This window comes from Apodemus sylvaticus, chromosome 5 (assembly GCF_947179515.1).
Source record: "Apodemus sylvaticus chromosome 5, mApoSyl1.1, whole genome shotgun sequence".
Classification (NCBI taxonomy): domain Eukaryota; kingdom Metazoa; phylum Chordata; class Mammalia; order Rodentia; family Muridae; genus Apodemus; species Apodemus sylvaticus.
Window position 1 is genome coordinate 143,277,495 of NC_067476.1, and position 12,781 is coordinate 143,290,275.

Sequence of the window (12,781 nt, forward strand, 5' to 3'; positions counted from 1 at the left end):
AATATGCTTTGTTCTGGGTCCCCAACCCAAGAAAGTACACGTTATGTTCTTCACCAGCATCAGCCTTGGAGACAGTCCTGGTGGACTAGATGGAGAGTCTGCCCTCCCTTGGAGCTGGGTGGCTACCGGCGGTGGTCCTTCACTTGTCTGGCCTGTTTTCTTTTTGGGGACCACTGAGGTCCTACAAGGCAACCAAAGAATCATGTGAAACTGCCTCCAATTTGTGACCATCCTGGCAGCCAGGACCTTAAGCAGTTGTGTTAAAAGATCTCTAGTGCTACTTTTAAAACTAGGTTCCCTGGACACAGCCCAGAACTACTGTCCTAGTTAGGGTCACTATTGCTATGATGAAAACACCATGACCAAAAGTCAGTTGGAGAGGAAAGAGTTTATTTGGATTATACTTCCATATCATAGTTCATTACTGAAGAAAGTCAGAACAGGAACTCAAAAGGGGCAGGAACTTGGAAGCAAGAACTGATCCAGAGTCCATGGAGGAATGTTTCTTACTGGCTTGCTCATGCCTTGTTCAGCCTGCCTGCTTAAAGAACCCAAGACCACCAGCTTAAGGATAGCCACAATGGGTGGGCCTTTCCTTATCAATCACTAATTAAGAAAATGCCCTACAGACTTGCCTACAGCCTGATATTAAGCAGGCATTTTCTCAACTGAGGCTCCTTTCTCTCCCATTACTCCACTTGTGTCAAGTAGACACACAGCTAGCCAGCACAGTTACCATCTCAGGTTCCACTGCTAATATATTCCAGAAACATTGCTCATATGAGTCAGTGCATGTGTCTCACTAAGGTCCACTGGGCTCTAGAAGTGAGCCCTCTCTTCCATTCTTATCCTACAGACTGATACAGTGAAGTGGAGTAGCCACTTCATCTTCAGTGTCACCTTCTGGACGGCTTTAAGGCCACTTCTCTGCCTCAGTCTGGCCTTTTCATTTCTCAGTTCTGAAACACTTGCCTTGTTACCTTTGCGTAGCTCCTTTGCTAGTCTTCTGCACTACAAAGATCAGACTGTCAGATCTCTGTTTTTCACATGTCCTTGTCTCTACAGAGCACAGTGCCTTTTCTCCTATGTCTTATATACACCACTGTGAGACAACTTGAGTCCATACTCTCTCACATAGCCTGAATCATTCTTAGAATTGAAGGCAAGCGTGTAATTTCTATTGTGAATAAATAGCTAAAAGTCAAGACCTATAGATGCTAAGTGTCTTGCCCAAACCTATACAGGTAGAGCTGGAGCTGGGACTTAACCCACAGCCCAGAAGAGCTCTCATGGGCCTCCCCTGATTCTGGTTGCTGCAAACCAGCCCCCTTCAGTTTTTTTCCTAAAGGAATTCTGGGAGTTAGCCAGTCTGGACTACAGCTCTGGCGGGACAGCTTTTCTTCATCCAGAAAGGAGAGGTGATCTCGTGGAACTCCCTGTACTTGCTGCTTTTGTACCCTAGATACCCGAGTGGAGGACCCGAGCCTGGCGCTCTGTCTTGTTTATTCCCCCAGCTTCCCCAGCCACCCCACCCTGTCTTTCTTTTGTAGTTCCTTACAGATTCTCAGATCCCCCCCTAGGTGTACTTAATCTTCAAAACTAGGGCTGAGCCTCATGTTTTAGGGAACCCTCATGGTGTATGATGGAAGAGAAAGTCTCAGAGCTGAAATGCTAGAATCCTCATGTGCCTAGGTTGCTGGATTAAAACTCCCCATTTGACTGATGATCCATTTTTATTTAGGGATCCTTCAGTAATTCTCAGTGAGGGGCAGATGGGTGGCAGGCATGTTAGCTCCGGATCATACCGGTTCATGGTGGTAGCCTAGCAGCAGGTAGCAAAAGTAACAGGCTTTTTCTTCTCCACCAGATGAAACCTTACTAAATTTTCCTAAGGAGACTAAGACCCATTGCAGAGAATGGTGCAGCCAGATTAGCAAGTGAGCAGATAAATGTCCCTCTAGCAGGAGAGACACTATATCATAAATCAGGGTTTTTTTGTTTGTGGTTTTATTTTGCTTTGTTTTTTGTTTGTTTTTTTTTAACATGGGGCCATGTACTATTGAAAGCAGCATCAAAACCGAAAGTTTTCTAAAGAAATGAAATTAGGATTCCCACTGAGTTTCCAGTTAAAGGGACATTCTGGGAACCATTGCCGCATTCAGCATAATCTAATCAGTTCACCCTGGTCGAGTTAAGTGGCCAGTATGGCTGGTTGATGCAAGATCTTTAGCTGCGGGTGACAGGGGTGACAAGAGTTCACTTTGCTAGTTGTTAGGGGCTGGTGATGTGTGTGAACCCCACCCCTGCCTGTGTTCAGGTGAGCTGTAGATAAAACTTCTAGCCTCTGGCCGTGCGGGTGGCAGCATAATTGTTTTCTACTTTCCAAAAAAGCACAGCTTCCAAGAAGGTGAAGTTTAATTTTATTCAAGGCTAGTCCATGCTGAGTACAAACCTATGCTAGACTGTGCAATTACTCTGACAGCTGAAAGATGCAGAATCCCCAGGCTCCTGAAAGGCAGAGCCCCGCACGCTTGAGTCTGCCTGGTGTACATTGTAAAATCCTAGAGACAGCATCCGCCCCGTGTTGTTTGGTGGTTTGTATTGTGCAATCTCCCGGCTGATAATCAAACAGGAATTAAGTTTCCTTGATATGTTTTATCTTTGGCTAGACATGAAGGGTTAGTCACCCACCCTGCTTCAAGTGCCATTGCTGCCACCCTCTCCTGCTTCCCGAGCTGATGCTGGCTTTCATGTATTAACTGCCAGCACGTGTGAGATGCTCGTCCACATCCTTGCCTGTGTATTCCAGTCCTCATGAACAGCTCTGCTGAAAGCATGCAGCTGTCCCCAGTTTTCAGATAAGGAGAAAGCTGGATGGAGTGGACAGGAGGGCCAGGAAGCTGGGCCTGCTTCTCCAAAGCAGCCTCCTCTTGCCAAGCAGCCTCGCACAGCTCAGGGCTGGGAGCTGCCATGTCTAGATATTTTAGTTTCCTGATTAGAGCTCTCCTTTGTGCCAATTTTTCAACAAGAGAACTTCTGTTTTAAGAAAAAGATGATATGCCGGGCAGTGGTGGCGCACGCCTGTAATCCCAGCACTCTGGGAGGCAGAGGCAGGCGGATTTCTGAGTTCGAGGCCAGCCTGGTCTACAGAGTGAGTTCCAGGACAGCCAGGGCTACACAGAGAAACCCTGTCTTGAAGAAAAAAAAAAAAACCAAAAAAAAGAAAAAGATGATATAATTCCAGTTAGGTTGTTTTGTTTTGTTTTGTTTTGTTTTGTTTTGTTTTAGTATTCACTGTGGGTAAACTAGAGATTCCTTCTTGTGGCCAAACAGGATTGGAGATCTGATTGGAGATCTAAGCAGCCTCGGTAGGGGGGACTCAGGTGCTAGGACCTGTTAGGAGTGCTGATTCAGCGCAGTTCATTAAGTGCAGCCACCTTAGAAGGAAGATACGGCCACATAGGAGACCATGGACTAGGAGAGCAGAGTCATTTGACCCAGAGCCCATCATTGTGAGCAGTTAGAGCTGAGACTCTTAACCCACACATTCTAACCCAGTCCAGAAGCCTCAGTCCACACTGTGCCTTAGAGGCTTTCCTGGTACCCTGCACGAGTCTCACAGTAACTCTCTAAAAGGAAGAAGGGTTTTTCTTTTTAAAAAAGAATGTATTATATATGTTTATTTATTTAGTATATACATGTGCACACCATGTTAAAATTTCCATTTTACAGACGGAGAAACAGAATTTTACTTGGGTTATAGATCCTGTTGCTGGTTCTTGGTGGTGTTGTCTTAGTAATTTTGTTTCTACTATGATGGTTTATTAGGTAGGTAGAGACAAGGAGCTCTGTGTGTGTATATTCTAGCAATCCAATAGCTATTTGAAAGGAAAACATACATAAATTAGAAGAAAGCATCATTGATTTCATCTTGAACGCTCCAGTCATTACTAATGGAATGTTGCTCCTCATCTAATCCTCACACATTTTCATACGGCAACTATCAAACCTAGCTCACAACGGTATGATGTCATTAGAAGAAGGGACCTTGAACAGTGTGTGTAGTACTCCACAGCTGTCAAGTGTCACCAACTTTTCCCTGGAAATCTCAACATAGCCTATGGTAAACTCAGTCTGCCAACCCAACTTTCTCAGCTCACTTTGGGAAACCAGACTTTGTGGCGCCTAGGTGGCATAGCATAGCAAGTTCCACAATGGTCGACAGGGTTCAACTGTAAATTACCTCTTTGTTGTGGTCCTCAATTCTCTAGCTTACATATAGCAGGTAGCCAATAATTAGTTACTGGAAGAAAGAGAAAGACTCCCTTTTAATTTGGAGACAGAAGGCTGTGAAATTCCATAAAAGACAAGAGGCATGGAAGACCAGAAGGACTCTTGTCACAGTAGCCAGTGTCATTGGCCTTTCTTCAGCTCAGAAAGACATTGATGTGGTGCCTAATGTCCTTGTCGGCCTTCCTTCATTTAAGAGTACCCTGTTTCAAAATACCCTGGCTTTTGAAAAGCTACCTGTAGGTTTATGTGGCTGAGACCATTTAAACTCTAATCGCAACAGTGGGGCTTAAGTAACTTGAGTAAACACTTTAATGCTTTGAAGAAGCCTTGGTGCTGACAGATGTCCACTGCCTGGCTTTCTAACCCTATGCTTTGAGTTTATAAAACTACCTTTCTTCAGTCAAAATACACAGTAGACTGTACTTACGCTCTGGCTGTTATACAGAGTTCTTGATATAAAGCCTCCAGCTTGCCCAGGAGCATGCGGTGCGGCGGCATGTGTACAGTCTTGCACTCATGGGTCTTTTAAAACCCGAGATGGGCCAGATGCGGCCGCCTTCCTAAAACCCTGTGAGGTGCACTTTGACTTGATGAAGAAGACGCACACAGAAAACTGAGCCAGCGCTGGCTATTGCTTGATTAGACACCAGTGCTCTTCCTCCTTAAGTACAAAATCAATGTTCAAACAGCTCTGTGAATGGCGCGGGGTGATGGAGGCGCCAGCTTCAGTATGAACACTTGCCCTGTCCTTTGCAGCTACAGAAATTATTTGTCATTTCAAAAACCTAGATACAAAGCAGGAATAGTGCTGATTAAAACCATTGTGTGCCTGTATCTCAAGGAACTGGCTCTCATAGATTAAAAGCATGAGCGAGGTTTGCGCGGGTGCCATTGGAGGTGCCATGTTGAAGCCTTGCAGCTGGAGTAATGGACAGCCATGAAAGATGGTCTCTGCAGTGGACGTTTCCCCTCAGAGTCTTCAAACTGCATAGCACACAGCAGGGAAGAATTGTGGGTAGTAACTTAGGTATTAAAATATTAACACATTTTTGCATATTTAATGTGGTTTCCTTTTTAAATAGTAGGCAGATTATGGCCTACAAGCAGATAGGTTTATGGGTTCAAATTAAATTTTAAACATTAAAAAAATTCCGCAAGGAGCTACTTCGTTATAAATATTTTTAGCTAATCTGAACATGAGCCTGCTTTCTTTTCAACTTCTCTGATCATGTATCAGCTAATTTACAGCCTCATTTTCTGGTTGTAACTTGTAAATTGGAGTTTCATATGTTTTAATCTTATAAGCTCAAAACTTTCTCTTACTTGCCTTGGGGGAACACAGTCTCTAGACTTAAAATATGGGCACAAGGTGGGCTTTGTGGAGGAGGGCACATTCCCACACTGGGGAGGGCCACTCTGTCCCTTTGCCATTTGGTGTGGAGTACCTGTGTCTGGTCCCCCTAACCTGCCTTTCCTTTAATGTCCTCATCCCGAGGGGGTAAATAGCCCTAGGAAGGGAGCAGGGTTCCTTAATGGCTCTTTCACTTCTGTGTCCCACAGGCCAAGATGCCCTTTGATGCCAACAAACTGTACTGTAGTGAAGTGCTGGCCATCCTCCTCCAGGACAATGATGGTGAGCTCCCTCATAGGGACAGGCCAGGCTGGGCGCCACCCTCAGCTGCCAAGCTCGCCTTTGGCATCGCCTGGTTTCTCTGCTTGCTCTCAGTGCAGCTTTTGTCCTCTGTCAAGCTGTATTGATTTTGTTAGCTGACGGATCAGTGGTAGACGGCTGTAAAATCTGACAGTTGGCTTCATTTTTTTTTCTTCCTTTATTTTCCTTCTTTTAGAAAACAGGGAATTGCTGGGAGAGCTGGATGGAATCGATGTGCTTCTTCAGCAGTTATCCGTGAGTAATTCTTCCTGTGTGCTGTGAAAGTCCATGGCCTGCTTTAAGTGGGAGGTGGAGGTCGAAACACGGGAAGGAGCAGCCACATGGTGACCAAGGCAGCTGGAGGTCACACCGGGGCACCGGGGTTACCTTCCTTTCTTACTCACTGGCCTTTGCTGATCAACTGTCATAGTGAATCTGGCATGGCCTTTCCCAACTGCTGACCCAAAAGTAGGGCCCTCTCTTCTGTCCTGCAGCCAGAAAGAGCCGACTGTGTTCCCTTGCCATGGTCCAGCTCCTCCCCTTTGGTCCATCCCTAACAGAGTCTGTCTGCTCATTTAGGTTCCAGGTGAGCCCAAGGAGAGCTGTTTCCAGCGCTGTGGCACAGTGGGCTTGTGGTGGTAGGGACAGTAGGATGGTTGTAGCGCTGTAGGCAGGAGTGAGAAGTTGGAAACTGACGATTGCTGGATGAAAGAAATGTAAATCCAGTTGAAATGTTATCCTGCTGGCATTCTGGAAATGCTGTCAAGATTCCTGCTAACAAACCTTATCTGTGTTACTCCAAACAGCACTGAAAATAGATGAGTTGGATACAGGCTGAAGAGCGTTGAGTGCCTGAGATGGCAGTTTGCACACAGCTTTCCTGTGGTGCCAGCCGCTGAGTGATTTGGCCTCCACCCTGAAAATAGAGCTTTGTGGTGGGAAGCTGTCTGCAGTCCCCATGAGGTGCCGAGGCCTTATCCTGCACAGTCACCCATTACCCATTGTAGACGGGACAGGGCTGCCTGCCCAGCTAGCTCAGAAACTTTCCCAACCCGGGCTCAGCTCTGACATGCAGAACTGCCCAGTTGTATTCTGGGACCTTGAGCCCCTGCTAGTGAGTGAGGGGAGTCAACGGCCCTGTCGTGAAGAAGCACCTCTTCACATGGACACAGAGTTGGCTTCTCTGGGCTATGGATGAATTAGAAAGGGGACTGAACAGGGACAAGGATGTGGGACTTTCTGCCAGAGTAGGTTTTGGAGCTGAGCTGGGATTTCAGACGCGTTCCCTCTCAGTTTCACTGTGTGTCCAGTATGGCCTCTCTCTTTCTGCCAGTTCATAGTGGAAAAGGGCTGAGGTGTGCTGTTTTATTTGGCTGACCTGCAGCCTTAAAGCTGTCAGTCACTCTTAGACCTAGTGCTTGGCTCAGTAATTAGTGTTTTTATGTGAACTTGGATATCTTTATTTAGTACTTACAACCTAGAAAACTCGGTTTCTCTAAACTGGAAACTGGTGAGAACTTCATTTGTAGAGTTTGGCTTCTTTGGTGGGCTTTGGAAATGGCAGGATGCTGGCTGATGGTACAGCATTTTGTAATGGCTCCTTTCTCCTCCCTTGGCAGGTATTTAAGAGACACAACCCCAGCACTGCAGAGGAGCAGGAGATGATGGAGAACCTGTTTGACGCCCTTTGCTCCTGCCTCATGCTCAGCTCCAACCGAGAGCGCTTCCTGAAGGGCGAGGGCCTTCAGCTCATGAATCTCATGCTCAGGTGTGCTTCTGGGCCGGCCTGTCCTCACCACTGCCTGTCTGTCTGTCTGTCTGTCTGCCTGCTCAGCACTGCTGGCCTGGCCTTAGGACACACAGCTGTGGTCCTTTAGTCACCTGGGTTTGTTTCCCATTCATCCAGACAGTGTCCATCTGGGGCTGTGTTCTAAATGTGCCTGAGCTTTCTGGAGGGTGTGGGCTGGCACATACAGGTGTCCATTGTTTGTGTGCTGGGTGTCAGTTGGTAACACAGCACTGCCCTGAGGGCATGGCTTTGTTTCTTTTATTGTGTTGGTTTTGGAGAAAGCTAAGCATTACTTTTTGGGTTTGTCTCAAAATCTGTATGCTCTGTAGATCTCTATCTATATTCCTGCTGTTGACATCAAAACATTCATATTTATTCATTCAGTAATGAATTCTGTGTGTGCCGTGTGCCTAAGCACAAGGAATATGAAATATGAAGGATGGTTCTAGAACTTTGGGTTTATACTTCCTTTAATGTATCTTTTCTGTTCTGCTCTGTTCTCTAAAGACAATACTGCTCTCCCTTCTCAGTTCGTCCAAAGAATCTTTAAGTTGGAAATAGCATGGAGAAATGGCTTGCTTGGATGTGTTATTGAGGAATGTGGCTGGGAGAGAAAAAAGCATTCCTGAGGAGGAGACCTGAGTGGAGTACTACTGAGGGACAGCATTTGAAATGGAGAGGTTCTGGGTGCTGCTTGCAAACACATTTGGAATTTTCTAGTCATGAAATTCATGGAGTTGAGTAGGGGTCAGCTATCGTAAAACCTCTAGTCATGTGCAGTGACAACTCTGAACAAAGATATGTCTCTGAAAGTGTCTTACAGATTTGATGCGTATTTATTAAGTGTAATTTAGACTGTAGATGTTCCATCTATGTTCTATTAGAATATTTTTGGTTACTGTGTGTATTAAGTGTCAGGCCGACAAAGGAGTAACCAAGGCCCAAGTTCTCCCAGAAACTAAGGTGTCCCCGTGTGTCACCCGTGCATGGCCTGCCTTAGGTGGATGCCACCTTCTAGGTTTTATGGTCACACTACCGTTATTGTTTCATTTATTGTTATTTTGGTGGGAATGTTTTGTTTGTTTGATTTAACATTTAGTCCTCCCACATTCTACCGTTTCTATTGTTTCCTTTTTAACTTAAAGCTGTATTTGTCATTCTGTGACATAAACTTCACAAGAGGGCAGTGACTGCCTGAGGGACACAGGGAACTTTGTGGCCATTTCCAGGGTTTCGCTATCATGACGAATTCTACAATGACCAGTTCTGTGTTTAAATGACTTGGGGATTATCAATGTACATTTAAAAAAGGTTCCTCTTCTTTAAAAGGTTTGTGGAGAGCCGAAATATGGCTGTCATACAGTGTATCCTAGAACTTGGATTGATTGAAAATCTTCTTTTGAGAAATTGCGATTAAAAAAGCAAATTGTTTTTTAGAGAGTTCTGGGAAATTACTCCACGGCCTTTGCTGTTGAGGTGGCTCTGGCTTTCCTTTCTTGAGAGTGTTGGTCTCACACCGTCCGGATTGCCTGTCCTTTAGTGAAATGGCCACGGTCTCCTAAGCAAACAGTGTGTAAAGCATTTGGCTTTCTGGGTTTTCTGACCTTAAAGCTTCTCTCTCCAGGGACTTTCCCGCAAGCATCTTCCAGGCCCTGTCTGCCAGTGTCCGGATGCTGAGTGCAGACGTGAAGTGATGAATTCCTACAGCATATGGCTCCGTAATGTGTAGCAGTGGGGAGCTGAATAAATAACCAGAAATATGGATTGTTCAGACTGGAATGCTGAGGTTCTGGAAGGCTAATTAAAGAGCTCCAAAGAGCTTAGGAGGCAGAGCCTGCCCCTCCCAGAGCCCCCTCTGCCTTCCTGCTCAAGTTGCCTGCTTCCGGCTCCTATAATAATTAGCGGCCTTCACAGACAGTGTTGGTTTCCCTTTGTCTCTTCTCTACGCTCTTTGTTTCTCATTGTTTTCTCCTGCCTACTCCCAATGGAAAGTTTGGGAAGGAATTTCCCCCCTATTATTTGTAAGTTGTTCTCTGTCTAAACAAAACTCATTCAGAACTAGGATGCTAGAACACTAGAAAGTCAGGAGGTATTCTAGGGTTCCATTGCCCTGAATTTGACCTTTCACTTTGATTGCATCAGGCTCTGGATTCTGGGTCTTTCTTGCTTGCTTGCACGGAAAGCAGGCGTCCGGCTGAGGATGGGCTTTCGTTGAGGTGATAGGAATTGGAACACAGGCTCCATCTACAAATTCTGTGTATTCTCTGAGTTGCTTTACATTTTCTACCTCTGGCTTTGTTTGTTTACTTATTTATTTTTATGAAAAATAGGGCTAAATTTTCAGGGATTTTTGAGGATTTTGTAAAGTTGGAGTCATCCTCTAGCTACCAACACATTGATGAGGTACTATGCCAACTGATTATTAAGTGCTAGGCTTTTGTGGCAAACAAGACAGGATTCTTGCCTTTAAGAAAGAGGTTACTGAGAACAGCAGATACTGAGTAACTTAGTTGCTAACTATTAAGAGAAAAAAATCTTTCACATATATACTTAGGAAAGTAAATTTCTGGTATAAATAATCAATAGACCACCAGCAATATATTTGAGCTGGTGAACAGGCCCACGTGCTCATACACACGTGTTCTCTCCTCCCTCTCTCTCTGTCTCTCTCTCTCTCTCTCTCTAGCTCCTGCTCCAACCCAGACTGTTTTAGATGATGTAATATCTCATTATCTCCTCTGATAATACTCTTGATATTTATGATTGAGCCTCTGCCCATGTCACATCTCCCAACCTAGTCCTCCACTCTCTTAAATTCTAGGTGTGGAGACCTTTGTTTGCTGTCTTAGATACACCACGGGATGGCCAACATGTTTGCCTGAGTCTCAACTGAACTAGAGGCTTTTTTTTTTGTGAAACAGTAGTCCTTGAAAATTTGGAACTCACAGAGCTCTACCTGCCTCTGCCTCCTAAGTTCTAGCATTTAAGGCACCTCCATACCCACTTGCATTGTGAACTTCTCAGAGCAGGGACCCAATATTCTCCAGTCCAACCATAGATGAACAGTGGCTTTCAGTCCTTCCATCTTCTCTGTGTGAGCCAGAAAATCTAAGAGTGTTCTTACTGTTTAGAACCACTGATGCAGACTTTCTAGCTGATTCCATAGACAGGCTGCAGAGAGGAGAGAGGCTTGTTTAATTAAAGACCATGGCGTGAAGTATTTTGTCCTGGGTTTCCTGGCCACATTTTTAGAAGATGAAGCACAAAGAACAGGCTGTAAGGCGTTTGTGATACTGATACTCAAATTCAAGAAAACTGAAATGCAACGCCATTCCAGGCGCCACCTGCACCCATAAAGCCAGCCCAGGCTCTGAGCTCCAGCCCTGTCCTCTTTGGGCCTTGAACTCTCAGCCATCTTCCCTCATCCCTCTGAGCTCTTCTGGGTTGGGCTTTGGGTCGCATTCCCTGCCTCATTCCTACTGCAGGCTCAAGGCAGCCTTCAGCTAATGTTTAAGGAACTGGGCCTTTGTCTTCTTCCTCCCTACCGGGAGGGGCCTGCTGAGTGGTCAGGTGACTTTCCCTCACTCCTGAGCTGTCTGGATTTCACAGTACTTGACAGAATCAATGGCAGGGAGGGGCTCTTTTTCATGTGTTTGTGCTTCTCTCACTGCCAAAGAGCGAATGAAGACGTCTTGGAAAAGAAGGAAAGATTTTTGTGGTCATATTGGAGAGTGAGTCTCATGCTGTGATAGAAGCAGCAGGCAGCCACCCTGTCCTGTCCTGTAGGAGCCACAGTGAATGAGAGAAAAAACCCATTTCCCATATGGCCGGCCCTATAGCTCTTAGCAGAGCACAAAAATTAGGTCGGGCCGGGCGGTGGTGGCGCACGCCTGTAATCCCAGCACTCTGGGAGGCAAAGGCAGGCAGATTTCTGAGTTCGAGGCCAGCCTGGTCTACAGAGTGAGTTCCAGGACAGCCAGAGCTATATAGAGAAACCCTGTCTCGAAAAAAACAAATCAAAAAAACAAACAAACAAAAAAAAGTATGAGGTCGGGCAGAGCGTACAGAGGCTCTGGGCAGTGCCCAGCATGACTCCTTTAGGGAGCCGTGGCTCTGACATAGAGGTGTGCTGTGTCTGGCCTCCATCTTGGTCTGAGAATTGAGAGCAATAGTAGACTGTATAGGATGAGCAGAGAGGGTATGAAATTAGGATGAGCAGAGAGGGTATGAAATGGCCTTTGATAGGCAGAGAGGGTGTGGGGTGGCCTTTTGGTGGGCAGCAGAAGAACTGAGGTAAAGACACAAGCCAGCGGATATTTTTAGTCAGAGGTGTTTGAGTGGAAAATAAAATTTAAAACTGGGTGTGGTGGTGAATGCCTTTAATCCCAGCACTTGAGAGTCATAGAGACCCTGAGTTCAAGTTCAGCTTTGAACTACAAGGTCTACAGAGTGAGTTCCAGGACAGCACAGAGGAACCCTGTTGCAAAATGAGGGAAAAAAAAAAAGATGAAACTCAGAGGAGCTGCAGTTTATTGTGCTGTTTATGAGCATTAATACCAGCACAGTGGAGGTAGAGGCAGGGGGATCTTTGTGAGTTTGAGGCCAGCCTTACCTACAGAGCCAGTTTCAGGACAGCCAGGGCTACAATGAAACCCTGTCTTGAAAAAAAGACATGTTTTGTTTTGTTTTGTTTTGTTTTGTTTTGTTTTGTTTTGTTTTTAAAAAAAAAAAAGGACCGTGGAATTGAGAGGGGCCAGTCTGCAGATTGATACAGTCTGGGATGGGGCAGGAAGGGAGATGGCACTGTAACTGCCCCAGATGCCCTGAATGATATGGGGCTGCCATCTCCTCCTTCATCCCACAGATGTTTCTCTCCAGAGAGATGCTTGCTACAAACAGAAGATTTCAATAGATGTGGGTTAATTCTAGCCTGTGCTCCCCACAGTCCTCCTCACACTGCCAGCAGGCACTGTACACCAGCGTGTCCTTGACGTGAACAGTTCAGTTCTTCAGGAGCTGCCAAGCTGGCAGGACAGGAAGAATTACAT

General features: G+C 45.7%; 1 protein-coding gene across 2 annotated transcripts in view; it reads left to right on the forward strand.

Annotated features, from left to right (window-relative positions):
* Ctnnbl1 (catenin beta like 1) overlaps positions 1–12,781 on the forward strand; it is a 152,542-nt gene that overhangs the window by 72,595 nt on the left and 67,166 nt on the right. For both annotated transcript variants that reach the window (XR_007977993.1, XM_052184144.1), the window contains exons 8-10: positions 5,854–5,926; positions 6,141–6,199; positions 7,564–7,712. Coding sequence is in view for 1 of the 2 variants with exons in the window: in XM_052184144.1 (XP_052040104.1) it covers positions 5,854–5,926; positions 6,141–6,199; positions 7,564–7,712 (281 nt within the window). In the remaining variant the exon portion in view is untranslated. The remainder of the gene's footprint in view (positions 1–5,853; positions 5,927–6,140; positions 6,200–7,563; positions 7,713–12,781) is intronic.